We start from the raw sequence: 23,013 nt of genomic DNA, 5'->3' as shown, positions 1-23,013 counted from the left end.
AGCCCAGGAAAATCGACTCGCAGAGCTAGCAGAGAGCTGCAAATTCCACAATCAACTGTATGGAGAGTCCTACGAAAAAGGTTAGTTATGAAACCTGAACGTCAACTACCCGAGGCGATGGATCGGCCGCCAGGCAGCCTGTGACAGAGCACTTCATCACTGGCCTACAAGAAGCCCTGATCTTACTCCCTGAGATTTTTTCTTATGGGGGTATGTTAAGGGTATGGTGTTTCGGCCACCTCTCCCAGCCACCATTGATGATTTGAAACGAGAAATAACAGCAGCTATCCAAACTGTTACGCCTGATATGCTACAGAGAGTGTGGAACGAGTTGGAGTATCGGGTTGACATTGCTCGAGTGTCTGGAGGGGGCCATATTGAACATCTCTGAACTTGTTTTTGAGTGAAAAAAAAAACCTTTTTAAATACTCTTTGTAATGATGTATAACAGAAGGTTATATTATGTTTCTTTCATTAAATACACATTTTTAAAGTTGTGGTATTCTTTTTGAATCACCCTGTATACTATGTACAAGAAACAAGAGGGAACAAGAAAAGTCGAAAACAAAGAACGAAGTGCTCGGATTAAAAAGGGTGTAAGGCAAGGGTTTAGTCTTTCGCCCCTACTGTTAAATCTGTACAACGAAGAAGGGATGATTGAGATGAAAGAAAGCTTCAATAGCTGGATTAAAATTCATGTTGAAAGGATATCCATAATAAGATCTGTTGATAATCTCCAGAGAACGTGGAGAAGAATTACATGGCCTGCTGAATGAAATGAACCGTTTAACGACTACACAGTATAGACTGTAAAACGAAAAAGATGAAACTAATGAGAAGTAGCGGAAATGAGAACAAAGAAAACGGTTCAAATGGCTCTGAGCAGTATGGGAGTTAACATCTGAGGTCATCAGTCCCCTAGAAGTTAGATCTACTTAAACCTAACTAACTTAAGGACATCACACACATCCATGCCCGAGGCAGGATTCGAACCTGCGGCCGTAGAGGTCGCGCGGTTCCAAACTGAAGAAATGAGAACAGCGAGAAACTTATCATAGTTGGTGACCACGAGGAAGTTAAGAAATTCTGCTACCTAAGCAGCAAACACATGAAGAGCGGAGCAAGGAGGACGTGAAAAGGAGACTAGTACTGGCAACAAGTGCGTTTCTGGCCAAGGGAAGTGTTCTAGTGTCAAACATTGCCCTTCATTTGAGGAAGAGATATATAATCATGTACCTTTGGAGCACAGCATTGTATGTTAGTGAAACATGGACTGTGGGAACCCGGAAAAGAAGAGAATCGAAGCATTTGAGATAAGGTGTTACAGACGGATGTTGAAAATTAGGTGGACTGATAAGGTAAGGAATGAGGTGGTTATGGCAAAAACGGAAAGGAAAGGAATATGTAGAAAACACTGATAAGGAGAAGTGACGGGATGATAGGACATCTGTCAAGACGTCAGGGAACGACGTCCGTGGTACTAGAGGGAGCTGTAGAGGGCAAAAACTGCAGAGGAAGACAGAGATTGGAATACGTCAAGCAAATAATTAAGGACGAAAGTGGCAAGTGGAACTCTGAGGTGAAAAGGTTAGCACAGGAGACGAATTCGTGTCGGGGTACAACAAACCAGTCACAAGAAAAACTATTTCTTCTGAAGTCGATGCCCATACATTGCATGCAGTTTACTTCTCTAATTGGCTTTTGTAGTTCTGCGACCGATGTTCAGTTTTCCTTATTTGCTGATGTTCAGTTTTGCGCCGGACGCTAGTTAGTATTTCGTTATACGAGTAATTTCCGAGGCCATCGCTACCTCTCTATTGATGAAACTTGTCGGCGATTCGCGTACAATTCTCGTGGGCATATCACCCAAATACTTCAAGAAAGTGGTTGGACTGGACTGTGTACACATTCGGATTGCGGACGGGCGCTGAAGACTGCGCAGTTGAGCGCCCAACAAACCAAACAACATCATCATCATCATCACCCAACTACTCACCGCGCTTTTGCGGATAGCTTTGCGCCGATCACCACGAAGGAGGGTGTCCGCACGTTCCAATATTACAGGGGTCGGCCGGCGTGCGGGAGATCGGACAGGTCTGCGCGACCCTGTTGCGGTGATGACAGACGCCTCTCCACCGACTCACCGTCCTTTGGTTCACTGTCGAATCTCCTTAGAAATCTCCGCAAGCGCCTCTGCACATCTGCAATGCTCTTGTTTTCCGCCAAAAAGAACCCCAATGACAGCCCTCTGTTTGGGACACACCGCCGTTACAGACACCGTTTTGAAAGCTACGTACAGCGGCGTCACGCACAGGAACTTCATGAAACTAGAGGAGCTGAAGCGGGAATATTTCAAAATGTTTTACGTCGAATTTCGCATTTTTTCAACCGAAACTGGCCGAGAGGAAAAAAGTGCTGCGTTTCTTACAGTACGATCCTCGTACTTTTAACACCCACGCTCGTGAATCTTAACTGTTACAGAAATTCAAATAAGCAGTTTCTCACTTCACCCGTTTCGACACAAGAGCTTCGCTCGCAGTTCTATAGTGACGTAGTGGTTACCACTTGTGTAAACTGCTGAATCCGTTCATCGCTGACAACGTAGAGTGAAAATTACGCCTACAATCGCAGAATTCGGCAACCCAACAGGCAGCAGTGTTTCGCAGGCTGCAGGAAGGAAGGAAGGTTAGGGTTTAACGTACTGTCGACGACAAGATCATTTGAAGCCGAGCACTGGCTCGGAATGAGGATGGATGGGGAAATAAATCGGTCATGCTCTTTTAAAGGAGCCGTTACGATTTTCACCTTCAACGATTTAGGGAAATCCCGGAATCCTGAATCTCGATGGCTCGTCAGCAGTTCTCCGGTATACCAATCCTGTGTCTTGCCACTGTTCCACTTTGGCCCCCAGAAGCAGGGTGAATTCCATACACTGCACAGTTTCAAGATGACATATCAGCCCGCAACGTAATTATACTATTTCCTCCACTTTCCTCACATTTAACACTAAGCAATAGCTGCATATCTGAGTAGATATAATATGGGGATTAAGATTTACTTTTCACCTCAACCCGATTTCTATTATAAAAATATAAAATATGGACAAGGACAAAAATTCTTAGTCTCAATTGACAAGCAAAAGTGCATTTGTTGTCACATAGCAATGTTGTTGATGTTCTTGTCTTCAGGCCGAAGAGTGGTTTAGATGCAGCTCCCCACGCTAGTCTTCTCTTGTGCGAGCCTTTTCATCAGTGAATAAGTACTGCAAGCTACTTCCTTCTCTATCTAGTTATCATACTCGTGCTTTGGTTTCCTTTTACGATTGTTAACACACCATCCTTCCCCTCTCTTCCCACCATTACCAGTTAGGTTATTTCTTTATTCCTCAGTAAGTCCCGTTCTCTTATATTGTTCCACCAATTTCTTTTATCCCCAGTTTGCTTTACTACCTACACTCAACTTATTCTCGTGTTTCTTCTGTAGAGCCACATTTCAAAAGCTACTTCTCTCTCTTTTTATCTGATCTGTTTCTAGTACACGTTTCGCTTTAATACAAAGCTACAGTTCGAACAAATACCTTTAGCAAAGACTCTGTGGCAATTAAATTTATATTTCATGTTAACAAGTTCCTCTGTTTCAGAAATGCTTCTCTTACTATAGCCATTCTACACTTATATCCTCTCTACTCCGACCATCATCAGTTAATTGGCAGCCAAAATAGCAAAACTCACCAACTACCCTCAGTGTCTTATTTTCTAACCTCATTCTCTTGTCTTACTTTTGTTTGTGTTCGCCTTAGAATCTCTCTTCAAGAAACTATGCTTTCCATGCAACTTAGGTTCTAAGTCAGTTGCCGTCTCTGACAGAATTATAATGTTACTAGCGAACGTCAATGATTTTTATTTTTTATCCCTGACCTTCAATTCGCTTTACAAATTTTTTCTTGATTTTCTTTACTGCTTGTTCATCGTACAGATTGAATAATATCAGAGATTGACTACAAACCTATCTCATCCCCTTCTCAGTTACTACTTCCCTTTCATATCCTTCATTTCTTACAACTGCAATCTGGTTTCTGCACGAATTCCTTCAAAACTTAAAAGGGTGTAGTTCAGACAACAGCATCAAAACCGTTCTCTAAATCTACATATGCAGGTTTTTCTTTCTTCATATAATTGCATGTAGCTCAACGGCCTGTTGGAAGTCCTACAATTGGTCGCCACTTTGGCGTTTGCGTGTCTCTAATCTACATAAGTTACTGAACCAAGGCAAGGGAACATACATTTTAAAGTGGAATCCGATCCACATGTAGTTAGTGGCAACTTCTCTCGTCGGTGGCAGGTGAAGGTTGGATTAAAGGCAGACTCAAATTTTCGTTGTTCAACCAGGTTTCGATCCCGCGACCTCTCGATTTTCATGCAAGCACTTTACCGCTAGGCCAACAGGGCCGACTACGCTAAGATAGAGGATACGGTCAGTATTGCCTTGTGTGTTCATACATTTCCGCAGGAATCAAACTGTTCTCCAGGTTGGCTTCTATCAGTTTTTCCATTCTCCTGTATACAATTCGTGTCGATACTTTGAAATCGTGAACTATTAAATGCATAGTCCGATACTATTCATACTTGTCTGCATCTGTCTTCTTTGGAGGTTGAATAATTAAATTCCTCTTGAGCTCTGTGGGTATTTCATCTATCTCATATATTTTGCACATGAGGTGGAATATTTTTGTCATGAATAGCTCTCTCAAGGATCACCGTAATTATGAGGGAATGTCGTCCACTCCAGGAGCCTTGTTTCGACAAACCTATTTCAGTGCTCTGCCAAATTCTTCTCGCAATATACTGTCTTCCATGTCATCTTCAACTATTTCCTCTTTCAATAATATTTTTCTCTTAAGAGAACTTCCTGTATTCCTTCCACCTTTCAGTTTTCCCTTCTTTGCTGAGAACTGGATTGCACTCTGGACTCCCGATACTGATGCAGCTGCTTCTCTTTTCTCCAAAGGTCTCTTAAATTTTCCTATATGCAGCATCTATCTCTTTGCTATTCATGCGTGTTTCTACTGTTTTCATTTGTCCTCTAGCCATTTCTGTTTAGCCATTTTGCATTTTCTAACCAACTCATTTTTTCCCTATCGCCTGTTTCAATTGGTGCATATTTATACTTTCTCCTGTCTTCAGTTAAATTCAAGATCTCCTGCGATATCCAACGATTTCTTCTGGGCCTTGGTATTTCACCTATATGGTAGTGCTGCCAAGTTCATACAACAATAAATATTGTTATAGTCCACATCTACTCCTATAAATATGTTTCAGTTTAAAATCTGGTTTCTAAATCTCTGTTTGCCATGTAGTCAACACAAAAATTTTCACAGGTCTCTTCCAGGTATACCATACAATCTTCTATCATGATTCTTAAACCAAGTCTTATTGATCATTAAATTACGCAAAATTCTAGCAGACGGCTTCCTCTTCTATTCCCTTTCACGAGTTCATGTTTTCCTACTACTTTCCTTGTCTTCGTTTTCCTTCTGTCCAATTCCAGTTACCCACTGCAGCTAGATGGTCGTCTCTCTAAACTATCTGAATAATTCATTTTATCATCCATTCATCCAATCTCTTCATCACCTGCACATAAACTTGCACTAGCACGGTGGGTGTGCACTTCGTGTCTATCTTGACTGTGGTAAAATGTTCACCCTGTTGTTCATAAAAACTTACATGCATTTCCATTTTCCTACTCATTATTAGGCCTTCTCCCGTCCGCCCCTGGCAGCTGAGTGGTCAGCGCGAAGGAATGTAATACCTAACGGCCCGGGTTCGATTCCCGGCTGGGTCGGAGACCTTCTCCGCTCAGGGACTGGGTGTTGTCCTTTTCGTCATCATTTCATCCCCATCGACACACAAGTCGCCGAAGTGGCGTCAACTCTCAAATACTTGCACCAGGCGAACGGTCTACCCGACGGGATGCCCTAGCCACAATGCCGACTCCTGCATTATCTCTATTTTTATGTTGTTAACCCTGTACTAAAGTGACTGAAAGTTCCATTCTTTCTGCTAGCACACTTCACCAATTCCTGCTATCTAACTTCAACCTGTTCTTTTCCCTTCTTAAATTCTCTAATTTACCTACACGATTAAGAGCTCTCACATGCCACATTCCGGCATGTTAAATTATAGTTTTGTTTTTACTGATGATGGCGTCCATAGTATTACCCAATAGAAAACATGACCAACATATTTTATACAAATTATGGTCTTCATTCCATAAATATTTATTCGCTAAGAAAACTGAAAAACGCTCCGCAGAAAGAAAGAAAAAAAAAGACAGTTCCCACACTTAGCTAACAAACTTTTTAAAACAGTTTAAAATTTCAGAAATAGAAGGAATAACCAAACAAAATATTATGAAATGTAGGTAGCTCAAAAACGATGCTACTAGAAAATATTCATTAAGGAGGGTAGAACGTCAAACGGGCCGACCTGGAGCAGGAGAGGCACCACAGGAAATTTTAATTTCCACTGTCTACACTTTTACAAACAAATTCAAAAAATTTTGTCAGTATGACCAGGAAGGATTCAGGAGTCACACTCACAGCAGTGGAAGTTCAAAAACCTAACAAAATACTTTTTTTTACATGTGAAATTTCATCATTATTTCACTTACTATTGGCTGCATTTGTGTAGTAACCAAAACCAACTGCGGGAACGCCTTGGGCTGCGTATCGGAGCCGCCAGGCGGGGAAGCCGCCGGCGGTGGAGCACGCACCACCGGGTAAACACAGGACGAGTCGGACGACCGACCAACGACAACTGACAACAACCGACCACGACCGACTATGAGCGACACAACAAGGAAGAGATAAACAACGGAGGCTTGTGGAAACCACAACACCAAACACCAACAGTATATCCCATCGGAACCAGAGCCAGGCAAATGTCAACAACAAGCAACGACCAGACCACAGTACTGCCGAGATAGAGACGCAATCCAGAGCGAGTACCAGTCTCGCTGGACTAGGTTTTTTTTTTCCTTTATTGTATTTCAATTCCCCATCCATCGGGGTGGGCTGGCAGCAGCATATGTGCTGCTCTTCAGCCGAAACACATAGAACAAACAATAGAAGACATTTAAAAATAACAAAGGAGATAATATGGTGATAGATATAAAAAAGGGGGAACATCATGTAAGGCAATAGGCAAAAAACGGGGTGACTGTAAAATGGAGATTCAAAACTGTTTAAAAGTAGCACACACAAAAGCCACACACTGCGACAATTAAAAGAACACAAGGCACAGTATGACTGGAGCATAAAAGGTACCGATGGATGGCGTAGCACATAACAAACACTGACGGCGAACCTCAAGCCAGTACACAATTAAAATCACACCTCTTGAGGAGGTTTCTCACAGGAGAAACAGCACTGAACACAACACTGATGTGGCACACTGATGATGATCAAAACGGAGGATCTGCCAGGCGCAAGGAGATGAGGGAGACCGGAAGAAGGGAGGGAGGGGAAGAGATGGGGAGATGAGCGGGGGGCACGCTGAAGAGGGCCAGGTAGGGAGGGATGTGGGAAGGAAAGAGGCAAGTATGGATGCAGGGTCTCAGGGGAAGGGGGGGGGGGAAGGAGGAAAATCCGCTCTGGGAGAAGGAGGGAAGAGGAAAAAGGGGGCCCTGGGGAGGGGGGTGGGGACAAGGCCAGTTTCTAGTTGGAAGGAAGGATAGATGTCATGGCGAAGTTCGTCATCTGGGAGGGGGAGGCGTTGGAAATTGCCCTGATGAAGGAGATGGTGTGGAGGTGGAGAGGGGGAGGGATACAGCGATAGAGGCGTGGCAACGGGTAGGGGGTGGAGAGGAAGGAGGAAACCAGAGCCTGCAGACAATGTAAAGGATGCGGAGATGTTGGAGGAACAGGAGGAGGTGGGGGATGGGGATCAGTTCATACAGGAGCCGTATGGGGGAAGGAAGGCAGATATGGAAGGCAAGGCAGAGTGCATGGCGTTCAAGGATTTGGAGGGCCTTGTAAAAGCGGGTGGGGCTGCAGATCCAAGCAATGCTGGCATAACAGAGGATAGGACAGATGAGGGATTTGTAGGTGTGGAGGATGGTAGAAAGATGAAATCCCCATATCCGGCTAGACAGGAGTTTCAGAAGGCGGAGGTGGGAATGGGCTTTCTGCTGGATGGTCTAGTGATGAGGGGTCCAGGTGAGGTGTCGGTCGAGGGTGAGGCCAAGGTATTTCAGGGTGGGGGTGAGCTGGATGGGACGACCATAAAGGGTGAGGTAGAAACCATGGAGGCGAAAGGAGCGAGTGGTGCGGCCTATGATGATTGCCTCGGTTTTGGAGGGGTTGAGACAGAGGAACCACTGGTTACACCAAGTGGTGAACTGGTTAAGGTGGATTTGGAGGGTACGTTGAGACCTTTGAAGGGTAGGGTAGAGAGCCAGGAAGGTGGTGTCTTGAGCATACTGGAGAAGGTGGACTGGTTGGGGTGGCTTAGGCATATCAGCCGTATACAAGAGATAAAGGAGAGGGGAGAGGACAGAACCCTGGGGGACGCCAGTCATGGGATAAAAGATACGGGAGTTGGTGTTGTGGAGGGTAACATAGGAGGGACGGTGCGAGAGGAAGGAAGTGACCAGATGGACAAAATTGATAGGCAGGGCGTAGGTTTGGAGACCGGGATGCCATACACGGTCATAGGCATTTTGGAGGTCAAGGGAAACCAAAATGGTGGAGCAACGGGAGTTGAGCTGGAGGGACAGAAGGTGAATGAGGTTGAGGAGTTGCTCTTCAGCAGAGAAGGAGGGTCAGAAGCCACACAGGGTAAGGGGGAGGAGGTGGTGTTGAGCAAGGTGCTGATGGATACGGTGGGAAAGGATGGATTCAAAGACCTTACTGAAGACGAAGGTGAGGCAGATGGGACAATAGGAAGAGGTGGCAGAAGGGGGTTTGTTGGGTTTGAGGAATAAGAGGACGCGGGAGGTCTTCCACAGGTCAGGGTAGAAGCCAGTAGAGAGGATGACATTATAGAGATGGGTGAGTACAGTCAGGAAGGAATAGGGGCTTTCTCAAAGGTGGCGGTAGGTGACACAGTCGTGACCATGGGCTGTGTTGCGTTTGGACTGGAGGATAAGTTTAATGTCTTGTGCTGTGATGGGTGATGGGAGTGTTTATGTCAGAGGGGGGCAACTGCCCCAAGTACTGGAGACTAGGAGCAAGTGGAGCGACCGAGGTATCGGCACATTCCATGACGGTGGGGAAAAGAGAATAATCAAAGTGGGGATCATCGTGGATGGAGAAGACCTCGGAAAGGTGGGGAGCGAAGTGGTTGGCCTTACTGAGGTTGTCAGGAAGGGGGCGATCGTTATGGAGAAGGGGGTAGTGGGGAGCGGAAAGGGAACCAGTAAGGCGATGGAAGGCGGACCAGTACGTGGAGGAGTTGATAGGGAGGGTGGCGTTGAGTCGTGTGCAGGTCTGGCGCCAGTCTTGGCGTTTCGTTGCTGTAATAAGGTTCCATACGTGTCGCTGTATTTGCCAGTGGCGTTGGAGTGTATCCCCGTCACGAGTGTGCAGGAAGGAGCGATTCACGGAGGAGGAGGACAGCCCGCGGAGGGAGAATCGGACAGTGTGGGTGGATGGGTTTAGTAGGAACGTGGGCATCCACGGCGTCAGTAATTACCTTCCGAAGGAAGGACAAGGTGAGGATGATGTCGTCAGGATGGCGATAGGTAAGAGGGTGGCTTTCGACCTGGGTGGAGATGGAGTCCCAGTAGGCATCCCAGTTGGCACGGTGATAGTCATGGACGACCTTCGGAGGGGGTGCAGGGTGCGGAGCCAGAGGGGGGCAGTGAGCAGACGTTTTGGTGAGGACAGGAAGGTGATCGCTACCTGTGGGGTCAAGGACGGCGACAGCGATACGCCCAAGGAGGTTGGAGGAGGCAATGACAACATCGGGGGTGGTGTCACTTTTGGGTCGGGTGTGCTGGGAAAGGGGAACAAGGTCAGCTTGGATCGTGGAGAGGAACTGATGCCACCGCCAAAGGGCAGCAGGAGTGCGGCTATGGATGTTGAGGTCGGTGGCAATCACATAGGTGGAGAAGGTGCAGTTAATGTGCGAGATGAAGTCATAAGGAAGAGGAGCAGTGGAGCGGACATAGATGGTGGCACAGGTAATGGTGAGGGGAAGAAGACGCTAAGGAGAAGGTGTTCAGTGGGGTCCTTGAGGAGAGGTTGTGGCCGGACGGGGATATGCTTAAGGTGGCCAATCATGACTCCATCCTGCTCACGAGGACCACGAGCGTGACTGCAGTGGAGGATATAGGGAGAAGTGCGGATAGAATGGTGCGGCTGGAGAAAGGTTTCGTTCAAGAGGAAGGTGTCGACCTGGTGGTGGGAGAGGGTGTGCATGAGGAGGTATTTGTTGGAGCGGAAGGAGCGAATGTTCTGGAAGAGGATGTGATACTCGTGCTGCGCCATGGTGGGAAGGAGGGGGGGAGGGAAGAGCAGGAAGGGAAGAGACTTAAAACAGGGTGTTGAGGTGGGTGAAGGTGAAGGGCTTGGTTGTGGGAGTAAGTGGCGAAGGTGTTCAGGTGGAAAACGGAGCGAGCGGCAAGGGAGATTTGTCGGAAAGTGTGGGGGCGCTGAAAAGGGTGAATGTTTTGCAGTACAACGGTAAGGAACCGGATGATGTCCTCGGCCATGGGGCGTGGACAGAGGGAATTGTTGGGATGGACAGGGGGATCGATGGGACGAACTGGGGCTGTAAGCTCAGGGGTGGCTGGAGGGGGTTTAGCTTTACACTTGTGGGAGTAGGTGGGATGCAGGTATTACAGGAAGGAGGAGCAGCGAGGCTGGGGTAGTTCTTAAGAAAGTGGGAGGCCTTGCAATGGGAACAGGTGGGGGGGGGGTTTGCAGTTGGGAGTCAAGTGGTCATTGTACATCAGGCACAGCTGGCATCGGTAGGATTGGGGAGGGGATTTGGAGGATTCAACAGGGTGGCGACGGTGGCATATCAGGGCACCCTAGGTGAGGAGATGGTCAATGGATGGTGTGGACTCAGAGAATACCCGCATGAGGTAGGTGGGACCAGAGGCATTGTGGATACGGCGGGCAGAGTAGATTTCCAAATCTGGGTGGGAGTTCAGTTCTGCCAACACTTCATCACCGGGCTGAGCTTAGTGATCACTGCAATGTAGGTGGGGGGGGGGGGGGGCGATGGGGAAGCTGGGACTGACGAGGAGTGGAAGCGGAAAGGAAGGGTGTCAGAGAGGTGTGGGGGCCAAACATAGTTCGTGGGAGTTTTCGCAGGAGGTCTGTGTGAAAGGATGGGGACGGGGACTCGATAAGGACTGAGCCCCTGTGGGGAATGAGTTGGGAGATGGGAGCACCAGGTAAGTACTTTCGTATTTCCACAGTGAGGGCACGAGCGTCGAGGAACTTAGGATCGGGAGTTGACAGGACAAAGGTGTGGAGGGTGGGGGCTGAGGTATCGGTGGCAGAAGGACGGGTGGTGTCCATGGAGATGGCAGGGGGAGGGGGAGGTGGTGTTGAATTTTTGTGGGAAGTGGTGGGAGCAGAGTCGGTAATGACGCGCTTTTGGGGTTTTTTGGAGGCTGGAGGCTCGGAGGATGGGAGAGGGACAGAGAGGAGAGGGAGGTGGCAGATCCATGTGGCGTAGTGGGGGCGCCGGGAGAAGCAGCCGGTTCAGTGGTGGCGACGGTGGCTCGGCGCGACGTGATGTGTGCGGGAGATGCAGATGACGAAGCGACAGGGTGGGTGAGAGAGGGGAAACTGACCACCTGAGGGGCGGCAGCAGAGGCGGTAACAGAGCCGTACGTGAGGGCGGGGGTAGTAGTGGGAGCTGTTGAGCGTGTGGAGGCTGGAGGAAGGGTGTAGAGGTGCGGGTATACACAGCAGGGGAGGAGATAGGGGGATGGGTGGGTGGGGAAAGGGGAGGTGTAAGGAGGGAGGCCAGGGGCAGCACTCCAGGAAGTGATTGTGGGAGAGGGGGAGGGGGAGGTGTAGATGATAGTGGAGGTGGGAGTACTCATTGCAGACGAATGGCGACGGACAGACGGACAGACAGCAGGCGGCGACGGCTGCGATGGTCGGCGACGAACAGACGGACGGACAGCAGGCAGCGGCGGCGGCGGCGGCGGCGATGGCGATGGACAGCGAGCAGGCAGGCAGACGGACCAACAGTTACAGCAGCAAGCGGCGGGCGGGCAGACAGACAGGCAGACCGACTGACAGACACAATCTTCGAAGATGGAGATTCCACCCTGATGCTTTCAAAGGAGGGGATCCAATCCTCTAGATCCTGGACTAGGGCAGAGCGGGTCCCTATATAAGAATCTGGAGGGAGCGGCTATTGGCCGCTGTCTGCACGTGGCTTAGCGGTGGCGCCCTCGCTGCACAAAATAGCCGCCGCGGAGGCGGAGCCCTCTATGGGCTGACCACGTCCACTTGTTCTGGCGCGTGTTCGACTTCCGCGGAGGAAGGTACTAGAATTTGTTCCTATAGGTACATTTTTCTTTATAAGTAAGAGAGATTCTTCGATGAATATTGCACAGCATGCAAACCATACTTACATGTGTATGAAACTCTAGAATTTTCTAAATACGTTAAAAACTGTCGTAAAAATTGAGATAATTAACTATAAAAGTTGAGTGTTTTCTAAACATGAAGTTTGAAATGTAACAGCTTGTTAATTTTTTCGTAAATTAAGTAAATTCTAGTTTCATACACCTGTAAGTATGGTTTGTATTCTCGGCAAAATTCATCGAAGAATCTCTCTTACTTATGAAGAAAAGTGTACCTATAGCAACAAATGCAGCCAATAGCAGGTGAAAAAATGGTGAAATTTCACATGTTTTTGAACTTCCACTGCTATGACCGTGAATCCTGAATCCTTCCTGGTCATGCTGGCAAAGTTTTATCAATGCCTTTGTAAAAGTAAAGACAATGGAAATCAAAACGTCTTGTGGCGCCTTTCCTGCTCCAAGTCACCCCGTTTGACGTCCTACCCCCCTTAAAACACACGATCTACAAACATGGGAAATATTCCTCCCATAAATAAACGAACTTACTAACCGAATGAAATATCGCATTTTATATAATTTTTACAGAATTCAATAAATTTACAATCCTCGGTTTGCCCTCATAAATTTTTTCTCATAGCAAATGACAGTTGAAACATGCACTTGTTGTGGAAATGAGAAGGTTTCAAACTGTTTTCACCGCTATCCAGAATCAAAAGCGAGACACTCAGGTATACGCAAAAGCTGAAGTGTCGACGTAAATGAACAATGGAGAAAAAGACTTAAAATATATAAGTGGAATAATATTTCAGAAGAACACAAAAACATAGTAAGATTACATTTGCAAAAATTAGCAACAAAATATTGTAAAAGGTATTTTGTTGTGGTGGGTAATACATTTATAGAAAAATCTTGAAAAACATGAGGATATTGATATACATAAAAGGAAAATAAGTTCAGAAAACAATTACAAAATAATAAATTGATAACATTCCCACTGAGTTCTGCACATGAAACAGTTAATTTTTAAATAAAAAAAGTTGAAAATTGACATGAGATTATCTTTGTCTAAACTTCATATTTAGCTTTCAACTTATGCTGGTATTAAATGGAGATAAATAACCATGATTAAGATTCTGATGTTATGAAATTTGTGGAATTAATGGCAACTGACGACAAAATATTACCACAAGTTGCAAAAAGATTATGTAACTAAGGCTACAGTCAGACTAAAGCGTTGGAATAACGATGAAATACAAATTTAAAGAATTACCAATTCATAATACAAGCATAAAAGACGACTTTGGAGGAGAAGAAAAAGGATTGAGACTTATAATTTCCATTTTATACAATTAGTTTCAAGAACATCGAATAAAAGAGAGAAATGGATGTACTCCAGTTAATAACGGTTTTCAATGTATAATTCAACATTTAATATAGAAAATTCAGGATACTTATTAGTTCTTCACATTACAACTGCTATTTAGTGTTATTTCAGTATTGCATTAGCATATGTCTATTGCTTTAAATACCCACATATGTTCTCATCTTATAACAATATTCTACCTTCGTTTCATTACCTAAAGACGCTACTGCCACAATTCTAATATAACTGAAATTTTGAGGTGGGTTGTTTCTTTCCATTTAATGACAGAAATAGTTGAGAGCTACATATAAAGTTGAGACCTAATTTTAGTTCCAATATTAACATTGTAGTCCTTTTGTGATGATTTTCGAGTTAAATTTCTATTTGCGTATATCTTTTTCTCTTTTTTAGATATCTGCTAGAGGTTTTACTTATGTGTGAATGTTCATCTGTTCATATTGTAGAAATACATTTATTAGGAGAAACGAAATGGTGAAATTTTAAATCCACCGAATTTCTATATACATTAGGTACTTTGGAAGAATTCATCCTGCTAGTAGATTTTGTACTCTGTATTTTGATGAATGTTTTCTAGATGGCATATTTTGGGGGGTGCCTGCCTTGTACAATTGGGAAATTATGTTTAATGCCCCAGATTCTGTATTACATACTTTCAATTTCTTGTCTAATTAGTATTTAGTGAACGTAAAACGAAGTCAGTACAGATTTTGTCCTTGATAATTTTTTATTTTGTTGACAAATGCTGTAGGCTGGAAACCCACTTGTTACACTTATTTATTGAGTGTGGAAAAGGCGGTGACCAAAAGCCTTATGGATTCCGTTATCAATGGGCATAAGACTATAATAATGCTTCTCATGTCAACCATTCCCATTGACTTATGTCTATGTCCTTAAATAACTTTTTGAGACCACGTTTCTTTGTAAAGTAAATAGAACTAACCATGCATATTGTTATACATTCACAACATGTTTCTCTAAAATTTTGATACACCACGTAGTGGAAGCTAGGGCACGTAATGTGACTGGGTAAGTGTCTCACCGAAGGAGGTCGCTACATTGGTGACGAGGATGGCGATGAGCACGCAGCAGAAGAAGCGCTCCGGCGCCGGGTTGAGTCCCACCAGGTAGTAGGAGACGACTGTGAAGAGGCACGGGATGGCCGAGAAGATGGGCAGCTCGGCCAGCGTCTTGGCCAGGAAGTAGACGTCCACGCGGTACATGCCGCTGCGGTGCTCGTGCAGGAACGCCGGCATCTCCGAGCAGAACACCTGCGACAGACACCTGCCCTGAGTTCGTCTCAGCAGCCGAGGTGTCATGTTAAGGGGCTCCGGAACGCCCTATACTTGCAATGTTAAAATAACGCTTATAAATTACATCTTTCCTCACAAAGTATTTGAGGTAGGAAGTTGAACTTTTTCCAGATTATTTATTGGAATATGGGCTACAACGTAACACAGGGATTTTACAAAATTTTAGTTCAGTTATTAAAGATGATATTTTTTTCAATTGTAATGAAAATTCACAACATTTTTTTGCAATTTTTTATTTATATATTCAAAAATATACAGTTTTTTGGAAAAAGGCTGTGTTAAATTATGCAGAAGGTACTGTGTAACATTTACCGAAAGTTTGAAACAAATATGTTTGGTAGATCCTTAGAAAACATGTAATTAGTGTGAGAAAATAAAAGTTTTGGGAATCGAGCGACAAAGAGTGGATTAACTTTTTAGTGCATTCCAGGTCCATAGGATGGATTATCTTCATCCTCTGCAAACTCCTCCTCCAGCTTCCTCTTGTTCCTCCTCCTGTTTACTCTTGCTTGTATTTCTAGACTCTTTACAGCCCTGTCTGCAGCCCGAAGGCGTTCCTTGTCTAAAGCAAGCATCGCTCGTACCATGTTAGAATGTTATTATTTACAGTAATAACACATACCTTTGGCTTTCCAACATTTCTCCTTTTCTTAAAAGCCTTCAGAGGATTTCTAATAACTTTACTTTTACTCATTATTATACTTCAACAAAACAGAGACTCAAGAAACAGAATTAATTACGAATATTTTCGAGATAACGACAGAGTAAATAAACATGAAACAATCGACAATCACACCAGCGATATATATTGAACCATCACAGGTTAGCCACAACACATACTTTATCTCACATCACTAAAATGTACCTGATGAACACGGACGTTAATAATAACACCATTTGACAGCAGTTTAACAGCGCCACAGTGGGTCACGCCCATGTAGAACGCATTTCAAAAAAAATTTAAAAATAGTTGTAGTCTTCGGAACTGAATAAATTATATATCTATTAAAAGATAATAGTCTGCAGATTCAGAAAACGCAAAAAAGTAAAAATTGAACTTTTCATGATATTGACCCTTTCCGGAGCCCCTTAACATAAATTTCGCCGGCGGATGTCCGTGACTGCAGGTTATCGGTTAGGGCTATTGTTGCTAGTAACACACTGCCTTCAAGTACCAGTGTTCTGTTTTCCTTATCAGACACGTTTCGCAGCTGCAACTTCATTCTCAAGAAAAATATTGACACTTTTTTAGTATTTTATCACCTGGTAGCTCATGAACGACACAGACGTCATTGGTCAATTGCTTGAATGTAACGATAGCATGTATCCTTACAAATAACTCAATCTGTTTTTGTTCGAATTTTCATAGCCAAATGAAGAATGGTATTGGGACGAATAATCGAACTGATCTGTGTGAGATCTAGTTTTTCGAAAAAAAAAGTTTAAATGCTTGAAAGTAATCGGTTAATGAACAAAAACTTAATTTATGATTTGGGGAAGAATTTAGCTATGGGTATCGGCTTATATTTTCGTAAAAAAAATGGTTCAAATGGTTCTGAGCACTATGGGACTTAACATCTGAAGTCATTGGTCCCCTAGAACTTAGAACCACTTAAACCTAACTAACCTAAGGACATCACAAACATCCATGCCTGAGGCAGGATTCGAACCTGCGACCGTAGCGGTCGCGCGGTTCCAGACTGAAGAGCCTAGAACCGCTCGGCCACTGCGGCCAGCTTTATTTTCGTAGCCAAATGAAGAAAAGGAAATGGACAAATGTAGTATCAAACTGACAGGCGTGAGATTTTGTTTTCCAAAAGAAGAGTTTAAGGGTATAAAAGTAATATGGTAACTAAGAAAAAATTAAATAATTATTTAAGCTAAATATCTGGTACGAATTTTCACGTCCAAACGAAGAGGCGGGAACGTGAAAAGGGAGTCTTGTGACCAGTGTGACATCTGCTGCAGCAAAAAATATCTCTATACACCGGTACTTGGAAAGCAGTTAGGTTGATTAAGAAAAATTTTGTGATTTGAAGGAAAATGGCTTTATGGATTTTTGTCTGAGTTTTCGTAGTCAATTGAGCAGTGAGAGACGCACAAATTGAGCAGAGTGAGCTCTACGGTTGCTAGTAAGCAGGTAAGCAAGATAACAAAAAAAAAACTTAATTAGAGATTTGAGGTGAAATTGAAATATTTCATAGGAGGTGCTGTTGTCTACGTAAATGAAGTGTCAAGAAGGTCATCCCTCCAATGCTGAGCATAAAAATGCATTAGTGTGGTCAATAACTGTTAAAATGGCAACCTTCCAATATTTTGGACGTATACTTTCTAAAAGAAATTTGAAATTTTTTTAAAAAATTAGAAAAGGACGGTGAATCGTACAGTGAAATGATTGGTCTAAAATTAACAAACAAATACATTAGAAAGACATTTAACTCGCCTTTGAATGATCCTCTAAATTATCTACAGCAAATGAGTTGCCAGTAGGGAATGCAAATTCTCATTCCTGATATTTTAAGGATTATCTATTGCAAAATTTACGGGAGTGATAAATTGTTGAAGTATTTTCAAACCGTCAGGCATAGAGTACTCGTATGTCACGGCAGCACTGTACGGTCTACATACTCCACAAAACAAATATTCTCTAGTATACTTTAATATTCTAAGAGAGTTAAACACTGAACTTTAAATATGCAGTCGGCCACTCAATTGCTGTAAGTGGTTTCAGCGTCATCCAAAGGCGCTTAGAATGAGTCTCTAATCCACTTTATTTCTGACTTTGAGACAAATCATTTCGCAAACCAACTGCCAGCTTTTTTTGCTGACAATACAGAACCAAAAATATTAAAAACGAATAAGGCATTATTTACGATTAGGTTCTTTGGCTATAAAGTGTTCATCTCCAAGATTTGAGAAAAACGTCCACACTTTCACTTACACTTAAAATTACTGAACGTGTCAATCACTGTACTCCATTATTCAGTTCATATAATTTATAATTCAGGTGCGTATTGAAGGAGCAAATACATACTGCACTCTAAGACAAAAAAGAAAGAAAACAGCGACGCGCCACGATGTAACTATCCGAAAGGGTACAGGTAATGTCCATCTACAGCCAAACAAATGATTACAGTTTCAGGAAAATGGATGATTTATCCAAGAGAGAGGAAGAGCTTCGTTAACTGAGAAGTCAATAACGCTTTGGTCCACCTCTAGCCCAACTGAAAGCAGTTACTCAGCTTGGCACTGATTAATAGAGTTGTTGGATGTCCTCTTGAAGGCTGTCAAGCCAAATTCGGCCCAATTGGCGGCGTAGATCGTCCAAATTCCGAGTCACCGGAGCTCAGTTCGAGACAGGGCTCATCACTGAAGACAGCTCTACCACAGCCAATGAGACTGTAGAGCGAGGACGTTTCTGGAGACGCCCCAAACAGTCGTGGAATACCGGTCTGACTGTCACCCACCATGAGGCCCGGCATCCAGCAGTGATGATCTGTGGTGTCTTTTCACTTCAAAGCAGGACCCTTTGGTGTTCATCCACGGCACCGTTATAGCACTGCGGTATGTCGAATATATTCTACGCTCCATTTTGTTGGCCTTTAAGACAAGAGTACGTTTCAACAAGGTAATTCCCGCCCGCGCACGGCCATTGTTTCTGCCGTTTGTCTTCTTGCTTGCAGAACCCTACCTCGGTCAGCAAGGTCGCCGTACCTCTTTCAAATGGATAGGTCCCTAGAAACAGCTGGGGATGTTTACGATTTAACGAGGAAAGTGGACAATAATTGGTGGTGATGTGACCGAAAAACGTGGACTGCAGAGGAATGACGTCGCATTTTCTTCAGTGGTGAATCGCGGCTCTGCGAGACAACAGATAGCAATCGTTGGCGAGTGTGGTGGCGATCTGGGAAAGCTCCCTTTCTTCCGGTGTCGTCGAGAGGCCCAGTGGTGCTGGCCCTGGTGTCATGGTGCAGGGGACCACCACGTACAATTTCGAGTCACGGCTTGTAATGATTGAGGGTACTCTAACCCCGAAACAGTGCCTCACGGAGAACCTGCGTCCTCATGTTCTACCCCCCCCCCCTCCATGCGACGGTATCGTGCTGCCATTTTTCAACACGACAATACGCGTACACACACGACACGTGTCTCTATAAATTGTCTGCTTGATGATGAAGTACCTCGTAGGCCAGCTACATCACCAGATCCGTCCCCGATGGAACATGCATGGGACCAGCTCGGATTCAAATCCGTCCTAATGCTGGTACTCGTGGAATGAAGGACCCATACAACGGTTGTGGACCAGCTTACCTCTGGAAGGAGACAACCCAATCAGTGTGCGCATACAGGCAAGAAGGGGTGCAGCGTCATACTGATTAGTGAGTTCATTCTGCCGCACTCCTTGCAAATTTGAATTGGCATTTTATCGATGAAATAACGTCACATACACCACGCTCAGGATAAAAGCGTTCACAACCTTCGAGAATGTGCAATACAGATACATCGATATACAACATTTAGTCACAAAATACTTACAGTAATAACGGCGAAGATGTTCTGGAAAGTCATGTTCGTGATGAAAATGATAATGGCACCGTTTATGTTCATCACACTTTCTTCATTGAGACTTTGACCGTAGAAAACAATGCCAATCATAAGTGAAATCATCTGCAAAGGAAAAAATAAATAAAACCGTTACATAAACTCGAAGCTACAAGTCACATTAGAATATTTTTAAATTTTTTGGCTAAACTCCAGTAGATATTATTCTCAGTACTTGACAAGATAAATAGGAAAATAAAAATAATTCATAATTATCTGTGAAATAATTAAATCATGTACATTCCCTTGAGTCATATTTCAGTTTCTGAGTCTCTACAATATATATGAAGTGATTTTTGTGCAGTTCACGGTTATCAAAATAATTGAAACACTCGAAGTAACATCATTAATCTAGTCCTAGCTTTCTCACTGTTATGATTCTGTGTGGAATACCTGTGTTTAAATTTACGCATTTCCTCATTAAATGTAGTAATCCTTCTATGAGTAACGATGGGTCTGAAATGAAAATGGCACTTAGTTATGTAATATCTACTCGCGTACCAAATGATGCTAAATCCGGAAGAATGGACGGTCAGTGATGATTAGTAACGCAGCATTTTTGTCACACAATGCTTGCGCGGCGATAGCAGCGTGAATTGATAAATTGCAGTTTTGATATGAAATAGCTCCATCATTACCACAAGATTCACTTGGTCACCTGAAGTACTCACACAACGTTTGGCCGTAATTCGTCTTGGAAGAATAAAAATAATGCCACGAATTTTCCATGGAATGGTGTGTCATGTCATCAGACTGGAGCCAAATGATCAATAGCTGGGAATGCACAGCAGGAGTAAGAGCCCGTCGTACCCGAACCAGTCCTGTCGTTAAAAAACACAGTTACGTTTGACGAAATGGATCATCATTTGTCAAGTTTGACGGTGTTGTCATCATTTTCGCCTTTTTAAAGTATCGTTACTAGCGACGAAAAGTTGTGGAATGGACTCCAAGCAACGCACCTTGAATTCTAGTGGAACTGTTGTTAAATTAGAGGTTTACATATGCGTTAGTTGTGTTAGGTTGTACGCGCTCTCGTCAGTCGTGAGTGATTCCGATCAGAAAGTATCGATTTTCACCGAGCATTTCTCTTCGCCGTCGATGTATGCGGCTTCGTAATGCACACTGCGTCCAAGAGTAATCACTTTTCATACTGAAGAACAGCGAGGCGCACCGTCGTCTTACGCTAGCGGTATGCTTTGCAAACCTTTCAACAAAGGTGCAAGCAATTCTTCTCAAGTCGGAGATTTTCCAAGGATGTTCAAGTGGATAGAGTACTAAATAGCGTTTTAAAATCTTGGAGACTTGGGAGACATTTTGATTCGCAAATTGCAAGATCCCTTAGCGGTACCAAACCTTCATAAAAGTTTTTGTTTAGCAACAAGTCGTAGAACGTAGTGTCGGCGACGTACAGTAATAACTGGTGATACCTTCTCAACCGCTACTGCAGTAGTTAAGCTAATCTGTGGTGTCACCGCCAGACACCACACTTGCTAGGTGGTAGCTTTTAAATCGGCCGCGGTCCGCTAGTATACGACGGACCCGCGTGTCGACACTGTCAGTAATTGCAGACCGAGCGCCACCACACGGCAGGTCTAGAGAGACGTACTAGCACTCGCCCCAGTTGTACAGCCGACGTTGCTAGCCATGGTTCACTGAGAATTACGCTCTCATTTGCCGAGACGATATTTAGCATAGCCTTCAGCTACATTTGCTACGACCTAGCAAGGCGCCGTATTCAATTAATATTGATATTCTATGAATGTATCATCAAGAGCGATGTTCTACAAATGTGGATTAAAGTTAAGTATTCCAGAAGCTACGTACTTTTCTTTATAGCATTCATTACGTATCCTGTTTCAGACCTCACGCCAGCCGGCGTGAGTTTAAGTGCGTGCCTTTCGGCTTCCTCGCCTTGTGTCTAGACTGTCTTGTCTAGACACAACATAATCCTTTCCTGGATTATACAGGGTGATTCAAAAAGAATACCACAACTTTAAAAATGTGTATTTAATGAAAGAAACATAATATAACCTTCTGTTATACATCATTACAAAGAGTATTTAAAAAGGTTTTTTTTTTTTCACTCAAAAACAAGTTCAGAGATGTTCAATATGGCCCCCTCCAGACACTCGAGCAATATCAACCCGATACTCCAACACTTTCCACACTCTCTGTAGCATATCAGGCGTAACAGTTTGGATAGCTGCTGTTATTTCTCGTTTCAAATCATCAATGGTGGCTGGGAGAGGTGGCCGAAACACCATATCCTTAACATACCCCCATAAGAAAAAATCGCAGGGGGTAAGATCAGGGCTTCTTGGAGGCCAGTGATGAAGTGCTCTGTCACGGGCTGCCTGGCGGCCGATCCATCGCCTCAGGTAGTTGACGTTCAGGTAGTTACGGACAGATAAGTGCCAATGTGGTGGCGCTCCATCCTGCTGAAATATGAATTGTTGTGTTTCTTGTTCGAGCTGAGGGAACAGCCAATTCTCTAACATTTTCAACACTCGTTCTCGGCCGTCCAGAACTTTTCCCTTTGCACAAACACCCATTCTCTGTAAACTGTTTATACCAACGTTTAATACACCACCTATCAGGAGGTTTAACACCATACTTCGTTCGAAATGCACGCTGAACAACTGTCGTCGATTCACTTCTGCCGTACTAAATAACACAAAAAGCTTTCTGTTGAGCGGTCGCCATCTTAGCATCAACTGACGCTGATGCCTAGTCAACAGCAACTCAAGCGAACAAATGTACAACTAAATGAAACTTTATAGCTCCCTTAATTCGCCGACAGATAGTGCTTAGCTCTGCCTTTTTTCGTTGCAGAGTTTTAAATTCCTAAAGTTGTGGTATTCTTTTTGAATCACCCTGTATTAATGAATCGGCGTGCACGTTTTCCTCCTAGCTGTCTTCTGTGACCCTCTCACTGAGGTTGTCCCTCGAAGCAGCACTTGTAGCGCATTAGATTCTCCAGAATGGGTAAACAGGCTATCTGTGATTTTATGTGGACTCGAAGTAAGTCCCAGGATGCTAGTGCTATGCAATTATTAGCAAACACCATATAACAGTTACAATTAAATAATCTGAAGCCATTCATCTCAAAAAGTTAATAAAATTCGAGAATAAGTAAAATCGACTATCACAGAAGGAAATCTC

At 44.0% G+C, this 23,013-nt stretch overlaps 1 protein-coding gene across 2 annotated transcripts in view; it reads right to left on the bottom strand.

Annotated features, from left to right (window-relative positions):
* LOC126094604 (protein white-like) overlaps positions 1–23,013 on the bottom strand; it is a 316,644-nt gene that overhangs the window by 66,322 nt on the left and 227,309 nt on the right. For both annotated transcript variants that reach the window (XM_049909079.1, XM_049909080.1), the window contains exons 9-10: positions 19,786–19,917; positions 14,979–15,207 (exon numbers count right to left, since the gene is read on the bottom strand). In XM_049909079.1, coding sequence (XP_049765036.1) covers positions 14,979–15,207; positions 19,786–19,917 — 361 coding nt within the window. The remainder of the gene's footprint in view (positions 1–14,978; positions 15,208–19,785; positions 19,918–23,013) is intronic.

Source organism: Schistocerca cancellata, chromosome 8 (assembly GCF_023864275.1).
Source record: "Schistocerca cancellata isolate TAMUIC-IGC-003103 chromosome 8, iqSchCanc2.1, whole genome shotgun sequence".
Classification (NCBI taxonomy): domain Eukaryota; kingdom Metazoa; phylum Arthropoda; class Insecta; order Orthoptera; family Acrididae; genus Schistocerca; species Schistocerca cancellata.
Note: the sequence above shows the minus strand (reverse complement) of the source record. Positions and strands in the feature narration are given on the sequence as shown.